At 54.8% G+C, this 16,649-nt stretch overlaps 1 protein-coding gene across 1 annotated transcript in view; it reads left to right on the top strand.

The window, feature by feature from the left end:
• LOC105290966 (sorting nexin-29-like) overlaps nt 1-16,649 on the top strand; it is a 161,844-nt gene that overhangs the window by 91,473 nt on the left and 53,722 nt on the right. The window contains exon 4 of the mRNA XM_011358425.2: nt 14,410-14,549. Within this exon, the coding sequence (XP_011356727.2) occupies nt 14,410-14,549 (140 nt within the window). The remainder of the gene's footprint in view (nt 1-14,409; nt 14,550-16,649) is intronic.

A 16,649-nucleotide genomic window follows, 5' to 3' on the forward strand; every position in this document is an offset into this window, starting at 1 on the left:
CCCTGAGAAGCGTGTTGTTGAGGGTTATGCAAAATGCCATATTCTGCATAGGTGCCGGTGGGTGTGCTGGGTGTTGTCTTTGGCACTTGTAACCGGGGCAGGAGCCCAGGGAAGTGGCGCCGTGGTACAGGCCCAGCCCTGCTCCAGATGGCGAGCACGCTGCACCCCTCCTGGGTGCCTGGGTTGTTGCTATGGAAGGCACCAGGCCGCCAGAAGCATGTGACATCCACCCCGTCAGCAGCACAGCTGGATGAACTCTAACAGTGGGGCAGAAGCAGTCATGCAGAGAGATCTGTCTTTTGGTGACCTGTCGATTTTTTTCTGTTGCTTTCGGATGGCCTGTAGACATATTTTCTGTGGTCTGCGCCATATTTAAGCACTTGAATTAGGAGCCAATTGATTTGAGAGTTCGGAGATTTCACCTAACAATCCAGACTTGCAGCTTCCGTTAAAACTCGGGAGGAGCCGGAGCATTCTTGTGTCTCCTACATTACGCCTTCACCCTGGCCCCCTGGAAGAGCGGGACCTTGACAGCCCTGGCCATGGGCCATTGCCTCATGGGCGTGGCTTCGGAGTGTCTGCGTCTGCTCACTTGCTCTGGGGAGGGATGTAAACGCCTTGCCACGTCTTCTTTCTTTGCTTGTTCCACCCAGCCATGCCCGACCTTGAAGGGGCCTCCTCAGGGGCATGACGGTCAGCACAGCAGAAGGAAGATGGCTCTGCCGCACCTCAGCTGTGTGGTCCAGGCCCCAAAACTTAACTTCTCTGAGCTTCACCTACGGAATGTTGTTAGGGCTAGAATTAGTGTTCGGAAGTGCCCCCACTCAGCCCCCAGCAGTCGGCACGCATCCAGCCGTTCCCGCCTGTGTCATCAGCAGTTCAGAATTCGTACTGATCACACAGGCTACGGTTAAGACAGAGATGGTCGCACATAATGCTGCCGCCGCTGCTGCTAAGTCCTTGGAGAATCTCTAAGCCAGACCCCATGTGACCATCACACTTCCAGTAGACTGTGAAATGATCAGGGCATCGTGAGGGAGCTCGCCCGTCAGTAACGAGGGCATGGCTGCGTGCGTGCCGTCTGTCAGCCCTGCAGTCCCCGTGCTGGTCCAGGGCCAGCACGGCCATGACAACTGCATAGAGGAGTAGGGAGGGGACAGAGTGGGGCCCATGGCACCCCCAGGGAGGACCGGAACCTAAAATACAGGCGAGCACTCTGTCTCAGCCCCCGGGATTGTTGGACTTGGAGCTAGTTCAGGGCAGGACGCGTCCGAGCCCGAGCTGCCGCGCGGGTCTCTGGGTCCGATGGAGGGAGATCCTGGCAGTGAACAGGTGTGGGAAAGAGAGCGCCACGTCCCTCTTTTTTGTTTTTCCTCTTCGAACCGCGGGTATAAAAAAGCTGCTATTTATTCATCAGCTCCTGATACACTGACCTCATTGTTTACTCTGAAGCCTCCAGACCTGTGTGTTTCATCTCGCGCCCTTGCGGACATCCTCTTCCTACCACAGCAGCCTCTCCAGGGGGTGTGGCTCGCGGCCGTCAGTTCGTCCGTTCCCTTTCAGAATACGTCGCGTTGCATTTTTAATTTACTTATATGGATTTGTGCTACAGTATTCGTTTTGTTTGTTTGTTTGTTTGTTTGTTTTTTCTCACCATCCTCTTTCAGCTCCATTCGAGAGTGTTTCTCTGTTTTGCTCTGTAACCATTTATTATGTTTTCGGGTGTGCATCCAGCACGTTTCACTTGACCTTTCCCCCAGAGATGCCACCAAGTGGCTTCTGACTCCTCACTCCAGAACGGCACAGCAGTCAGTCCCCCTGTACGTGACCCCACGGTCCCATGGGGGAATTTCTGTGGGGCAGGGACTCGGGGTAGGATTGCTGGGTCGTGTAGTCTACTGTGTTTATTTTGACCAGATACTGCCACATTGCTCAAAAATATGGTAGTTTTGAAGGCAGAAGAATCCTGAATTTGTTTGCTTCTGGAAAGGAACTTCGTGTGTATTGAGGGTTTACTGTGTGCTGAGAACAGCTCAGTTTTTGCTTTACAGCATTATCTTGTTTGCTCACACGATCATCCTCTGAGACAGACATTCTTAACATCTGCATTGTGCAGACGAAGAGCTTGGGGTCCAGAAAGGTGGGGTAACTCGGCTAAGCACGCGTTGGAGCTCTGAGTGACACTTGGGGACACACCATGCTGCTTTCCTAAAGACTCCCAAGCCCTAAGCCTGGCTCCGCGCATTTTTGGATAACATTCTCAGTTAAGGAGCGCGAGATCAGACGTCTCACATTGGTGGCTCCATGCGGCCTGCCAGTCTCTTTTGTTTGAGCCACCTGGTCTTTAAATTTTTTACAGTGATTTTTAGTATTTTAAAATCTGAGCTTTCACATAATCTAGGGGATCTGGCAGCAGTGGCTCACTTTCCCATGAGGCAGCATTTCCAGGATCAAAGGCAGTGGCTGCCGCTTCCCAGCTGGTCCCTTCCACTGCTGGAGTTTGGAGCTCCTGGAAGAGACACTTCCGCACGCGGGCAATGTCTTTTCTTCCCCTCTGAGTTCTTCCCGTTAACGCACGAACCAGCTTCACCCTCATCCCAGCTGTCCCTTGGCTACAGTCAATAACAGAGAGCCGGGCTGTAGCTGCGAGGGAGCCTGCTGCCTCCCACCGTGAGGTCGCTCGTTGTGTCCTGCCGAGGGCCCAGCCTGTGCCAGGCCCCGCAGAGGGTGGAAGAGACGTTGCAGACAGGCTCCCGCCTGGGGGTGACGAGCCACCGTATCCAACCCGCCTAATAAACGAAGCTGCTAGGAAGCCTGTGTGTGTGAGCCAGCCTCCCACAGACGGGGGTTCTGTTGATATAAAGATGAGAATTCATCCAGCCACAAATACTTAGCGCTGTGCCAAGAGGAGGGTTTCAGAATTACGGTTTTCGTTCACCCCGTATGAGCCGCAGGACCCGTTTGTATTTCATTTCTGTTTTTAGCAAAGCTGTAGGTCTCCTGTGGTTGTGACCACAGGTTGATCCTAAGAGTCAGGACAGCGTCGTGGTCATGAGCAGAACCCCGATGGGCGTGGCTGTAAATCTCAGCTCTGTTCCTTACCAGCTGGGTCACCTGAGAGACGGCACTTAATCTCTTGGAGCCTCAGTTTCTTCATCTGCAAAATGGGGATATTAGTATCTGCTTCATAAAGCTATTGCAAGGGTCTGTTGATATAATGCAAGGAAACATTTCACATAGTTCTTCGCCCATAGTAAGCTCACAGTAAAGGGCAGTATTATCGTCATCGTCATAATCGTTACGAGAAGCGTGTGAACCCACCTAGAGGTAAATGTGCCTCGAGCCCCGTGTGGCTTCTCTGTCCCCTTTCTGAAACAGAAGCTTGCTTTCTCTCCTCTTTGCGGTTAGGTTTTGCTGTGGATGCGCCTTCGTTGCAGATGGGGTCAGGATGTATTTTCTGGTCTGACACGTAGCATAATTTACTGATACCATGCAAGTGCCGCTTTACAGCTTCCAAGCTCTGTCACGTGCTGTGTTCCCTCGTTGAGCTGCCCAGCCCTGGGAATCTGATCTGTCTTCTTCCCCATTTTAGAGTAAGATCTTATAAGGAATGGAGATCACAGCCTCTCTCGGGACAGTTTGAGCAGAAGAGGAGGGTCTCTTGGACCGATAAGAAGAACACGTTTGGATATAGTGCGGGTGCCAGGCCCTGTGGCCTTTTCCATGGAGGACCTGTGGGAGGACTTCAGGGTCTGTGATGTCTTCTTGAGTTGGCCCTTGATCCTCCCATCAAGGCAGCGTTTCACTCAGAAGCCATCAGCACCCAGCCTCGGGGCCGCCAACAGTCATGAGTCTTTCTGTGTGTCAGATGGAAAGTCCTGTTTCAGACATGATGAGGGAGGCAGTTCGGTCCTCGGCCGCCCCTGCCCGTGGGGCCTTAGCATATGCTGTTGATGGATTGGAGTCAGGACCTGGGTTAGATCCCAGTTCTGTAATTTACCAGATCCATCAGCGTGGGCACGTTTCTTCCTTTCCCTGCACCTCAGACTCCTCACCTGGGAGATGGCAATGATAACAGAACCTACCTTGGAAAGTCATCTTGAGGATGAAACCTGGTAATAAATGCGAAGGACTTAAAACAGAGTGTCCTGTCCAAAACACTCCCGTGTTGGCCGCGATTATTACCAATATTCTTGCGGTTCTTCATGACTCTCTAGTGAGGGCGTTTTCAGTTTCTCGGGACTTTCTGTTCCCCATTAGAAAGGCAGGGTTCATGGTTTTCTCTGCTTTCCCCACACACAATGTCATACACAAAGTAGGGGCAGCAGTTTAGGGCAGTTTAGCAATTTAGTGCCGAGACGAGAAGGGTTTGGGTCAGAAAGTCCAGAATTTGAATTCTGGCCCTTCCATTTTTGCGTGACCTCGGAAAGGGTAAATCACCTCCTAGATGCCCGTGGCCACCTCCCCTGCCCGCCTCGTGCAGCGGAGATGAGACTGCCTGGGGTGCTGAGTAGTTTGTGGGTTATAGGAGCTCCCGGCCGTGACTGCGCCCAGCCCGCTGCCTTTAAGAAATGCTCATCTTCTTTCTCCTTTAAGTAAATATTATCGAAAATGTTGCCAAGGGATTTAGGAGCAAGGGCTGGTGTCGGACGACCCGGGTTCAAATCCCAGCACTGTCGCTCTCTAGTTGTTGACTCTGGGCGAGGCGAGTGACTGAGCCTCGGCTTGCTAACCTGTGGAAGAGGAGAGGGCGATGGCGGTGGTGGTGATGACGATGATGTCAACATGTCAACAATAACGAGTCGTCACCAGGTCCGCCAGGGCTCAGCACGGCCCGGTGCCGTCCTCGAGCCCCACAGCGTCACGATCATGATTCATTTCCTTTTTCTTCTCCGTCCACCTTATATTTTTCCCATTCACAAGCCACCAGCAGCAGTTTCCGACTTCACAATAGGAGAGGGGAGAGGCTGGGGAGAAAAGCGAAGGGGTGGAAAATGGCAAGTGCCTTCAAGTTCCCGAAGGAACTCCTGGGAAAATGGACGTGGCCCCTGGGCCCAGAGAGTAAAAAGGCAAGGGCGATCGAAGGTTAAGTAAGGTGACGGCCTGATGGGTGAGCTGGTGTTTCTTCATCTCCGAGGCTGGTCCCCACGGAGAGGTCGGGTTATTAGAAGACCTGCAGAAATTCCAATTATTTATGTCTTTGCCATATTGATTTTGGGTGCGGTCAGGCCATCATGCGTTTTTCCTTAACAGACTAGCCAAGTCGCGTCTGTTTTGATTGACATCGTCTGTCGTGCTGCAGAGAAGCCCCGTCACTGCTGAGAGTGACGCGGGACGAGAATACTTCGGGGATTCTCTGTCTCTCTGTGTTTTTCTTTCATTAGTCTTGAAACTCACTTAGAACGAAAGGAGGCACTACATCCTGACCAAATCAAAGGTCCCGGAAGGAAGCCGAGGGGTCCTTTCACCTGTCCACCCGCTTTACAAATGAGGACACAGGCTCAGAGGGGACCTGGCTTTCCCAAGGACGGGCACAGTGCAGGGGCAGCATAAGACTAGGAGCCACACCTCCCCTTTTCCCAACCTGCGAACCTCAACCTCACCAAAGCACAGGTAGCCATAGGTCACCGAGCAAGAAAGAGCCAACACGTGTTCATTCCATGTGTACAGTGAAGGAGCTGGTCTCTCCTTCATTCTCCGTTTCAGCTCATAACCGGAGACACCGAGGTATGAACTTTTCATGCTCATCAGCTGGTAGGGTTTTCCATGTCCCTCCCTCTAGAGCTCATGCCAGCTCGGTGCCACGGGAGAATGGGGGTGCGGTGGGGATGGGGTGCGGGGAGAGTCTCCTCTGAGAACCAACTAGGTCAGCAGCACAAACCCATAAAGGTGCAGTTGGAGAAAAGGTAGATCAGAGCTTAACAAAAAGGAAGCCCAGAAACCCGTGATATTAGGGCCAGGCATATGCCTCTGAGCGTGGATAAAGCCTGCATCTGGCGACACCTCCTCACCCGACCACCCCGCCTGGCCGCAGGAGCCTGCTCTTCCAGGTACCCAGGGTGGACCATGATTAAAGGCCGTTGCCTGAGGGCTCGATGATGTGTCACTTTTCCAGGGACTATATTTGCATTTTAACAAGGACTTTCAGAGCCTCGTTGCAGGAATTTAAAACCCTAGCAAAATGGTTAGGATGTGGGCTCCAGAGTGAGGTGTGAGACAGGCCAACGGTTCAGCTTCCAGACCCCTCACTTACCAGCTGCGTGGGCGTGGGCAAATTCTTTGGTTTCTCTGCGCCTCGGTCTCCCTGTGAAGTGCAAGAATAGCAGTATGGACCTTAGAGCGGACGACATACACAGAGAAAACATTTAGCAGAGAGTTTCTTTAGTCAGTAAATACTTCCCAAGCATCTGCCGGGTGCCAGGTACTGTCACCAGGCTTCAGGGGGATATATCGTCATTGCTGTGCAGAAAAATAAAGGGGTAAGAGTGAACGGGAGTGGACAGGAAGGCCTCTCATTTGAACAGAAGGGACATTTGAGCAGAGACGTGCAGAAAGTGAGTGTGCGTGAGGCACGCAGCTATCTGCAAAGAGGGTATTCGAGACAGAAGCAGCAGCAAGTGCAAAGGCCCTGAGACAGAAGTATGCAGGGCACATCCAGGGGGCCCTGACGACGGCTCCCGAATAGTGAGTGAGGAGCAGAGTGGGAGGACGGGGGTCCAAACGCATGGGAGGAGCCAGGTCACGGTGGCCTTGGTGCCACAGTGAGGACTGGAGTTTTGTTCTAGGTGGGCCGAGGAACCACTGAAGCACGTTGGGTGAGACAGGAAACGGTCTGGCCCCTTGTAAGCAACTTGGCAAATTGTAGCTGTCGCCATTCAGTGAGGGGCATCTGCCCTGTACCGGCCCTGTGCTGGGCACTGCAGTGGGAACCATCCCCCCCGCCCCAGTCCTGGAGGAACTCGCAGTGGCCAGAGAGAGCTGGGTGTGTGCGAATGAGGGCGGCCACGCTGTGCTTGGTAGACTGGCCAGCCTCCCCACTGGGGATTCAGGGGGCATTTACTTTGGACGCCGGGTCAGGGGAGAGCATCTCCCTGGGCACAGGGAAATGCCCAGGGAATGAAGCCCTGCCCAAGCGAGGGGACAGGGCCGGAAAGGCTGTGGGAGCTGACCGATGAAGGGCTTTTGGTGCCATGTGTGGGAACTTGGAATTGAGCCTCCCGGCACTAGGGAGCCACTGAGGTTTTTCTGCAGGAAGGAGTAAGTAGATTAATTCACGTAAAGGATGTAAGTGGTGCCATTGTTACACAGTAGGTGTCACGTTGATGACTCTTTCCTCCTCTCTCCTTGGTCTTGACCTCTAGACCTCCCAGTGTGTGTACCTGGTGTCTCTTCTACACCCTCTGAACTGACTTTCCAAAGCCTGGCTCACCTCCCTGCTTCGGTCCCTACACCCCATCCCTGACACCCCCGTCCCCTCAGCCGGGGCTGCCCTCACTGCGCCTGACTCACCGCACTTCCGTCCAAGTGCCCTTTGCTCCCGTCGCCATCTGTTGAAATCTCATCCACCCCCCAGACCAAGGCCAGAGGTGCCGCCCGCTCCCACACCGGCCCAGCTGGAAGAGACCGCCACCTTCCTCTCTAAAAGCTGCCATGTGCTGCCACCAGCCCCGTTAACGACCACACGGTCTGTCGTCCACCACCGGCCGCGTGCTGGCACCGTGACTCGTCATGTCATCTCGCGAGTCCCCAGCGCAGCCTGGCACGTCGGCCTCCTGTGGGAGAAGTGAAGGCGTGCGGTGGCAGTGTGAGGACAGCGGTGTGCGCCCCTCCGGCAGCGCCGTCTCGTCGCGGGCCCCGGCACAAGGCAGGACACCGCGGACGTGCGGACGGGTGGATGCGACTCTCCATCGGATGGTGCCTGATGGAGGCTCGAGCGTGCGAATGAGCGACAGACCCTCAGTGCCTGTAGGGGAGAACTGGGTGTTTTTCGTCACCATTAACAGGGCCTGGCACAGAGGAGGTGTCAAATGCTTGCTCACATGGATAAGTGTAATATCTCATGGCCTCAGATGTTCAGAGAGGGCGACAGTGACCCCCACAGGACTAGGCCTGGGTCCCCTCTCTGCCTTTCCTAGGCACCAAACCGCTGGTTTCGTAAATGGTGGCCGAACCGAGTTGCCGGGTGAAGGAGTTAAGGGGACTTTGCTTCTCTGCCCCTCCAGGAAGGACAGTGACTGATCTCTAAATTAGTGGATGTCTGTGGAGGCCTACAGCATGAAATTCTTGCCAGGGGCGCCTTAGAGACATCTCTGTTACTCCTTAGAGACATCTCTGTTACTCCTTAGAGACATCTCTGTCACTCATACCTGGTGCCTTCCAGCTGGGGAGCACCTGGAGGGAGAGCTTAAACTGGCCAGGCCGCTCACCCAGCTGTGGCCCCGATGGGACCATCAGCACCTCCCTCATGACGATGGGGAGCCCGTTCTCGCCGTAAGGACTAGAAGGAGTTTCTTTTTCTAGGTTTGCAATTGTATTATTTCTCCAAGTTAATCAAGCGAAGGTACTCTATGCAGCTTTGCTAAAACACCTCATCAAAAGCTTACAGAAGGGGCTCGGTGATGTTTGGGGAGTGGCTAGGAGGGGCCCTCGTACCTGGCTATTCATTGCTCTCAGATGTCTCCGTGGAGACTGTTCAAAGTGGCGGTAACAGGGATTTTCTCTCCTTAGTCTCTCAGTTAGCGGTCGCATGATGGTCGCCCTAGAAGCAGCTGCTCGGGCGCCGGCGTCGGGAGCACGGGCCTCACACTTGAGACAAAGCGGAGTTCACGGGCTTCTGGTCTTTGCAGCGGAACGCGTCTCGTTCCCCGTGTCCCACGATGGTCTGTCCCAGGATTGGGGGCTGGGCCCGTGGTTTAGGTGAGCTAAACCTCCCAGCTGACTGATACTTGAACGAGGAAAGGCAGATTTTCAGTACTCCAGGGACAAAATAGAGCTTTTCAAAGCTGAAGCATGAGACTCCTCAGTCTCATAGAACGAGTAGCTGACTGACTGCCACTCTCGCGCTTGCAATGCCCGTCCCTGAGATTCTCCACACGGCCCCCCAGGCCTTTCCCTGCTTTCCCCTCCTCCTCCTCTCCCAGCGCCCCTCCAGCCTGGATCCGGGGGTTCCCACCAGTGTGGTCCCTCCGGGCTGTTCCCTGCTCCGAACTGCTTTCTGCGTCTCAGCGTCCTGTCTCTGAAAGGGGGTACTGAGGCAAACCCATCCCAGCGGGCTCCTGAGGGTGCCTGGCAGAGGAGCCACTCGAGAAGCGCTGCCACTAGTATCCGCTTGTGTCACAGTCCTCCGGGAAGGTGCCCGCACGTGCCCACGCAGCAGACGCCGTGCGCACCTTTGTCACGTGTGCTCGTGGCTTTCTCGAGCTGTTCAGTGATGGTCAGCTTGTCTGCCTTTTCCAACCGACTGTGAGCTCCGTGAAGGCAGGATCCACGTCTTATTTATCTTTCTACTCACAGTGCCTGCCGCACACCAGGCCCCTGAAGAATGCCTGTTGAATGAAGGAATGAGCTAGTGTGTGACTGGGTCATCACATGGGCGAATGAACGACTCCAGCCCGTCAGCATGTCCGCCTGCGTCGTCAGCTCTAAAATAGAGCTCGAATCTGCTCGTAGCTCTTCGTAGCCACAGGCCCAGGCCACGTACGGGCGTCTCCTGCCCGGGCGACGCAGGAATGAGGAGGCCCACCGGTCTCCCCTCCAGTTGTGCCCTCCTCTCACTCTGCAGATGTCACCTTTGAAGGCACATCCTCCCGGCCGAGTCTGTCCTCCCTCCCGTTCGTCCTGCCCCGTCTCCACCATAGCACTGATGGCTGTGTGTTCATGTACCTCCCTGGTCTCCTTCCTGCTACACTCTGAGCCCCTTGAGGCGGGGCCGCATCTCTTTACTGGTGCCCACTGGTTCGGGGCACACTGCCCTGGACGCGGGCGGGCGCAGCCATTGAGTGAGCCGTCCGTGAGCCAGTGTAATTGACACCGGCACCCCTAACAGCCTGGGCCCGGAACCCGTAAATCCATGGCTTTCGGCAATGAAGGTACTTTCTCATTCACGCCACAGCCCGTTGCAGATTGGGTGGCTCTGGTGGCCTGCCTTCCTTCAGTGGTTCTGCCACCTCCACATGTGGCCAGAGGCGTGGAAGAGAGGGCAGGGCAGGCCGCAGGGCAGGCTCCTTGTCGTGGCCGGGCCTAGACGTGGCTCACATCCCACCGTAGGGGTGCCAGGAGGTCTTGTCTCCCTTTGCACCCAGTCTCTTCAGAATTGAGCACAGGAGAGACTCTCGTAGCCAGAGGGCCTTAACGTCGGGCTCCTTGGGAGTCTAGTCAGTGTTCCAGAATTCTCTAGCCAGTGATGCATTGTCAGATCATCTGACTCTGAAGCAGCCATCTCTGGACAGGGCCTGAGCTGCTTGCTGCTCCTGATGGAGTGAACCCTCTGTTTATTTTAGAAAACACTGTGATAGTCTTAGATGAAAATAAAAACCCTGGAAATGCAAAGTCACCCGCCCCCCGCCACAGCTCACGCCGAGGGTGGCTCCCGGGGAAGCTTCCCGGGGGAGGCGGGATGTGGCTGAGAGGAACAACCCAGGGAAGCGTTTGTTCTAGAAACTGTAGCTCATCAACTTGTCCAGAACATCCCATCGTTGTCAAAACAGCTGCTCTTAACTTAATGGCGTCTTTATCTGCTTGATGCTCAAAATAAAACTAACCTTTTCCGGAGGAGAAAAACGACTCCCGTTAAAACAGTCCCGAGTGCTCTTCTGCCCAGAGAGGACTAAGCCCCGCACTCCCGGTTATTAGTTCTAGGCCGTACCTGACGGTAACATTACACCGGGCACGCTGCACAAAACGGCAGCGGGGCCCCGGGCGGCAGGGACTCGTAAGTGGCCGCCAGAGGAGTCTGGCCTCCTCCGTGAGCCGAGTCCATCCAGGCCCATCACGTCTCATGCCGCGTTTTGGCTGCGGCCCCAGGACCCCGATCAGAAAACTCACAAACACTCCCTGGCCCTTTAAGCGCTGGACCCCACCCAGTAGGGAAGGCCCTCCATGGATCCCAGCCTCCTCCTGGCAGCCCCATGTGACAAATGGGGTCTCAGAAGATCCAACTCCTTGTCTTCCTTCCCTTAGCACGCTATCTCTGCTCTCCACCCCCTGCCCAGAGGGACTCGGGCCCAGGGAGCTGCCTTGCAGGCCAGCCTTCCTCACTCCCACTCCCTCATCAGGGGTCCTTGTCATCTCTCGTCTGGACTTGGCAACAGCCTTCAAACCGTTCTCCTTGGCGGCCTGCCTCGCCTCCCCTAAAGCACCCTCACATTTGTTCATTGTTGCAACAAATATTTGTGGGGCGTCTTGTGAGCTCCAGGCACTGTGTTAGGCTCTGGTGGTTCAGGGCTGAACAAGACAGAGGGCCCTGCCCTCCTGGGACTCACCACTGAGTAGCGGAGGCACACGATGAACCAGCGCGATCGATCCTTCCAGGCAGCGGCAGGGGCTGTGCAGCGCCTGGGCCCCCTCAGCCGGGTGTCCATGGGCCGCTTGGAGGCCTGAGTAGCAAGGCCTTCTAGGCCAAGGGAACAGCCCGATGCCACCAGGAGACAGCGTGCAGGACACAGGAAGAAAGTCAGGTGGCTGACGCATTGACGGTGTTGGGGTGCGTGTTAAGGATGGGGACAGGGTGACATGAGGTGAGGCTGGCAGGGTGCACTGGGGCCCCATCGTGAAGGGCCACTGCGAACCGTGCGAGGGTCCAGGCGTGCGTGCCGGGAGCAGGGCAGAGTTCGTGGGAACCACTGGAGAATTCTAAGTCTGCGGTTTAGAGGGCCCGTAGAATTTTCTTCTATAAATTCAAGAATGTTCTGGATCGAGGGCGGCTCTCCTTGCTTGAGGGTAAAGACCTAGGGCCCTGCTCAGCCGCCTGCCAGTTCCGAGCCCCAGCGCACGTTCCTGAGCCTGCCCGAGCCTCGGTTTCCAGCCCCAGACGTGTTGTGAGGACGCGGGGCGTGGAAGGCCCTGAGCGCAGAGCAGGAACGACGAAGACCCCACAGGAATCGCTGCTCACTCTGAACGGCTCGGCTGGCAGGTGCAGACCGCTGGCCTGTGGGTTTTCTCAGGAGCCGGCTGGGGCTTCCAGGGACCGGCTAGCCGAGGGGTCAGTGCGTGGGAGGGACCGGGTAACTTCCTGCCACGTCGTTGTTGGCCCCGGGACCTGGGTGAGAAAAGGCACTGATCCAGGGTGAGTGCGACGCATGGGTGGGATCCTCTGACCTTCCTTTTGGGAGTCCTCGCCTTCCGAGGACCCTGTCCCCAGCCCAGCCCCACAAGTCCTTTCCTGTCCTGCAGCGGGGCCTCTCCAGCGGTCCTGGAGGGGTTTGTGCAGATTAAAAACCCGGCTTAATTAGCTCAGTTCTGCACTGACCTGGCATATTAACCACCTTCCCAGGGAGGAGCATCTAATCGCTCAGTGATGGGTTGAAACTCGGAGGCCACGGAGCAGAGCCTGCCATTCGGGCCGGGGGGTGGACCCCGGTGGGCTCCCACTTGGGCCAAGGACCTGCAGCTCTCCTGGCCGATGCCACTGCTCTTCCCACTCGGTGCACCCGCCGCCAGGCTGTAGGCGACTTCCGCCCTGGGACAGAGCGGCCTGGCGGTGAATTGGAGCGGCCAGCGGCCGTGTTCGGTGGCGGTCACCCCTCTGGAGGCAGGTCCTCTCAAGGCAGCTCATCGGGGTGGCTCGGGGCTGGATGGCCTTGCCACTCCTGTACCTTCCTCCCCGCTAGTGCTCAGGGGAGGGTTGCCATAAAATTTGAATTTCAGATAAACAATGAATAATTTCTTAGTTTCAGTGTGTCCCAAACATTGCTGAAAGGTTTTATTGTGTGGTGCAGACTTGAATACTAAAAAATTATTGAATTATGAATTATTGAATATTGAGTTATGAAAACTGAAAAATGATGCATTGCTTATCTGAAATTCAGATTTCACTGGGCATCCTGAATTTTTATTTGCTAAATCTGGCAATACTTAAGAAAGAATCTCCCAGCCGAGCTGGGGTCCTCGGCAGGGCCTGTGGGGACCCTCGTCAGAGGCCAGGGCGCGTAGTGGGCAGGTTCTCAGGTACCCCTGAGCGGCCTCGTTTGACAGACTTGCTGAGCCCTGCCTGGGGTGGCCCCTGTGCTGGCATCAGGGGTAGGGAAGGCGAGGGCCCCACTCTATCTGTGGGACCTCGTGGGTGAGCCACCAGCTCCTCTCTAGGCCGCGATTTCTTCATTTGTCATGGGAGATTAGTCCGAGTGAGCTTCTGTCCTGGAGAGGACAAATGACCCTGTCTGTTCCTCTACTGCCCTCTCCCCACTGTCCCCTCGTTCACCTTCTTGGCTTTCAGTCCCGGAGTATCACTTCCTGAGCGAAGGCCTTGATAACAAGGAAACCCTGCCCCCCCGCGCTGGCCAGGGTTCCTGTCTTATAAACCAAGGGCCCTCCAGTGCAGACTTGAATGAGTGAGACAGGCTACCCTATCCCTGGGCCCAGGGCAGCGTGAAAATAGGGGCCTCTTGTTCCAAATCATTAAAAATTTCAGGACAGGGGCAGCAGATCATCAGTCACACAGGTCAGGTGCGAGTTCCCACCCTGTGTGACTGCGCAGGGCACAAGCCTGGGAAGCTGGCCCTGCCTGCGAGGGCAAAGGAGACATGGGGGTAGGGGTGAGCAGGAGGGGCAGAGCCCACGCGGACCTGCAGCCCTGCGCTTGCCTGGGGGGGCCACACTGCATCGCCCCACCCTGCCCCCCATGATCCTGTGGGTAGGACCATGCTGCTGGGTCTCCCAGTTTTTCATGAAAGGTGATATTTTTGTTTGTTTATTACTACAGTCTTAAATAGTGGAAAATTTATATTTTGGAAGATTCCTGAGGAGGCAAAATCAAGCACCGTCTCTAGAGGGTGGCGTTTAGGGACATTAATACTTAAACACTGACTGGGATGGTCACTTTATTTGTGTCTCCCCGCTGGCCCGGGACCTCCACCAGGGTCACAGCGGCGATCACTCGGGTTCCTTGTTCTGTCCTTGGTCCCCAGCAACAACCACGTTTGGCACATTGTAGGTGCTCACAAAATAAGCCTCAGTTGCCAAGACTTCATGGGAACACGCTGTAGGTTGTTTTATGAACATGCTTTCCGCACGTCGTGACGTCACGAGCATCTTCCCTGTTATTAAATGTGGCCGCACGTGTCAAGCACATGGCAAACGCCTCGTAAACGTTAGCTGTCGAGGCGGCGGTGACGCATCCATCGCATGTTCTGGGGGGCACTTTTGGATAGGTGAGGGAAGCATCCTCGACGCACCGCCTGTCTGTCTTCTCAGGATGCCAAGTTCGTGGAGGAACGAAGGAAGCAGCTCCAGGACTACCTGCGCAACGTCATGAACAAGGTCATCCAGATGGTCCCCGAGTTTGCCGCCAGCCCCAAGAAAGAGACCCTCGTCCAGCTGATGCCCTTCTTCGTGTAAGTACGATCCACGGATCGGGCCCCACCCGGCACATCCTTCTCTCTCCCTTCCATGGTTGGGCAGTGAAGTGTGTCTGTGTCCTGGACACCCTGGGACCCAAGTGTGACCCAGGAGCTGCGGGAGGTGCCAACAGAGGGAAGTGGGCCATGGCGCTTTGGACCCTGAGGGGCTCGTGAAAGAGCGAGAGTGCCAGTGAGCACTGCTGATGTGAGGTTTGCAGGTAAGTGTAGGCTTGGGTTTTATACTTTCGTACATCTTCATCTAAGAAAAGATTCATTTTCTGTGCAGCTCACAGGTATTCTGGAGCTAAAATGCTCTCTCAGTGTCTTCAACTTGGTTAGTGAACCAAGGAAAAGTTTTTACAGACTCCCGCCGGTACTGACTTAAATGATTTTCATGTTAATGTTACTTATGTATGAACGAACTTAAACCGGGGTATGAATTCCTTGTTCTTACATCTCTTATAAAAGTGAAAAATCTAAAGGAGTTTACATGTTAGGCACAGACAAAGTCGTTACAATTCAGAGTTGTTGATTGATGCGCTGGATCCTGCCATTTTTCTGAGAGCAAATCCTTGCTCGTGACGGTGTGTGACAGGGTCTTCTGTGTTTGTCCCATGCCACGCCAGTGTGTCTGTCTGCTGACTCCATTCTCCCCAGCTTTTCTCGGGTCACATTGGCTGGAAACATCTGTTTGTGCAGCACCTTGGGGCAGGTGTCTGTCACTTGATGTCACCACCTGGTCACCGATGCGTTCCCTCTGTTCTAATGAGTCTTTTATCAGCCTGAGACAGTTACATCCTTGGAATTTTGAGAACTGGAATGCTGAAGAGGTGCTTGGTGTTTATAGAGTCTTTGGATGCTTTAGAGAATAATTCTATTATTTCCGAAACATTACCATCATAGTGGGAACACCAGATGGAAAAGTCCACGCAGCAGACTGGTGGCTTCCCCGAAGTGGGATGGGGACTTGTCGTTAAGAAGCGCTCGTCTGGTCTGTGTGACGTGCTGGGATGAAGTAAGAATTTCCTTTCCCTGCAGCTCTTTAAAACGGTTCCCTGTGGGTCTGGGGACCCGTCTCATTCTAACAGTGACGCTCTCACTCAAAATGGGGGGCTCATTTCTGCTTCTGAATGTGGGGTCGAGCCTTTGGCGTCACACTTCCCGGCATTTCCGGGTCGAACTTCCAAGCCGACACTCAAGGGCAGGACTGCCCCTCTGGCCTCCTAGGCCCTTTGAAATTGTAGCCAACCTGATTGCTTGTGTTTTTCTAATTGTTTTAAGACTTTTGTGAGACGATAAAAGTGCATTGTGCTGCCTGTGATAAAAGACACCTTTTCTTCCAAATAGCACAAACCATTTTACTTTTTCCGGCAATTTGTGATGCCAGGGCCCAGACCTCACAGTTTCAGAAGTGCCATGCTAGATGACACGAGTTCGCTTTCTTCCTTTAAATGCAGCCCCCTGGCCCTTGGCGCGAACTGAGTCACGTGCATTTGGGCTAAATTCCCTGATGAAAACGGCCCTAGAGGGTTGGTCCTACGGCCTGGCGCCGAGAAAGGCTGCCTGCCACGCGTTAGAGCCGGAGAAGACAGTGCCCCACACAGGCCAGCTGGTGGCCGGGCATCGCTGTTCTCGTGATTACCAAATGTGAGCCCGCGGAATCGTGAAAACCATCAGTGAGGGCGCCTCGGTGCGTAGGCCACCTCAGCCGCGGTGGCCACCATCCAGCAGAGCTGGGAGAGGAACCCTTTGCGCCTAATTCGCACAGAGAACAGAAGGTTCAATTTCATGGGCTTTAAGCAACACAAAGAATTTCGGTAGGAGACTGTGGCAGATGACACCAGATTTCCGATGGAACCTTCGTCTGGCCCTCAGCTGAATTAAACTGCTTTTCTCCATTGGCTCTCCTCGCAGTTCCGAATTAAGCTGCCCTCCACGCCTTGTCTTTTTGAGCGAGATGGGGTACAGGTTGAAATTTGTGGATCGTATTCATTCGAGGGTAATGGAAGATGAGCTGGCAAATCTCCACGAGGTAATTTCCTGTCTATATGCCCAAGAAAACAGAAAGACTGGTTGGTGCCTCGGCTCAGGAGC

Source organism: Pteropus vampyrus, unplaced genomic scaffold (genome assembly GCF_000151845.1).
Source record: "Pteropus vampyrus isolate Shadow unplaced genomic scaffold, Pvam_2.0 Scaffold40, whole genome shotgun sequence".
NCBI lineage: Eukaryota > Metazoa > Chordata > Mammalia > Chiroptera > Pteropodidae > Pteropus > Pteropus vampyrus.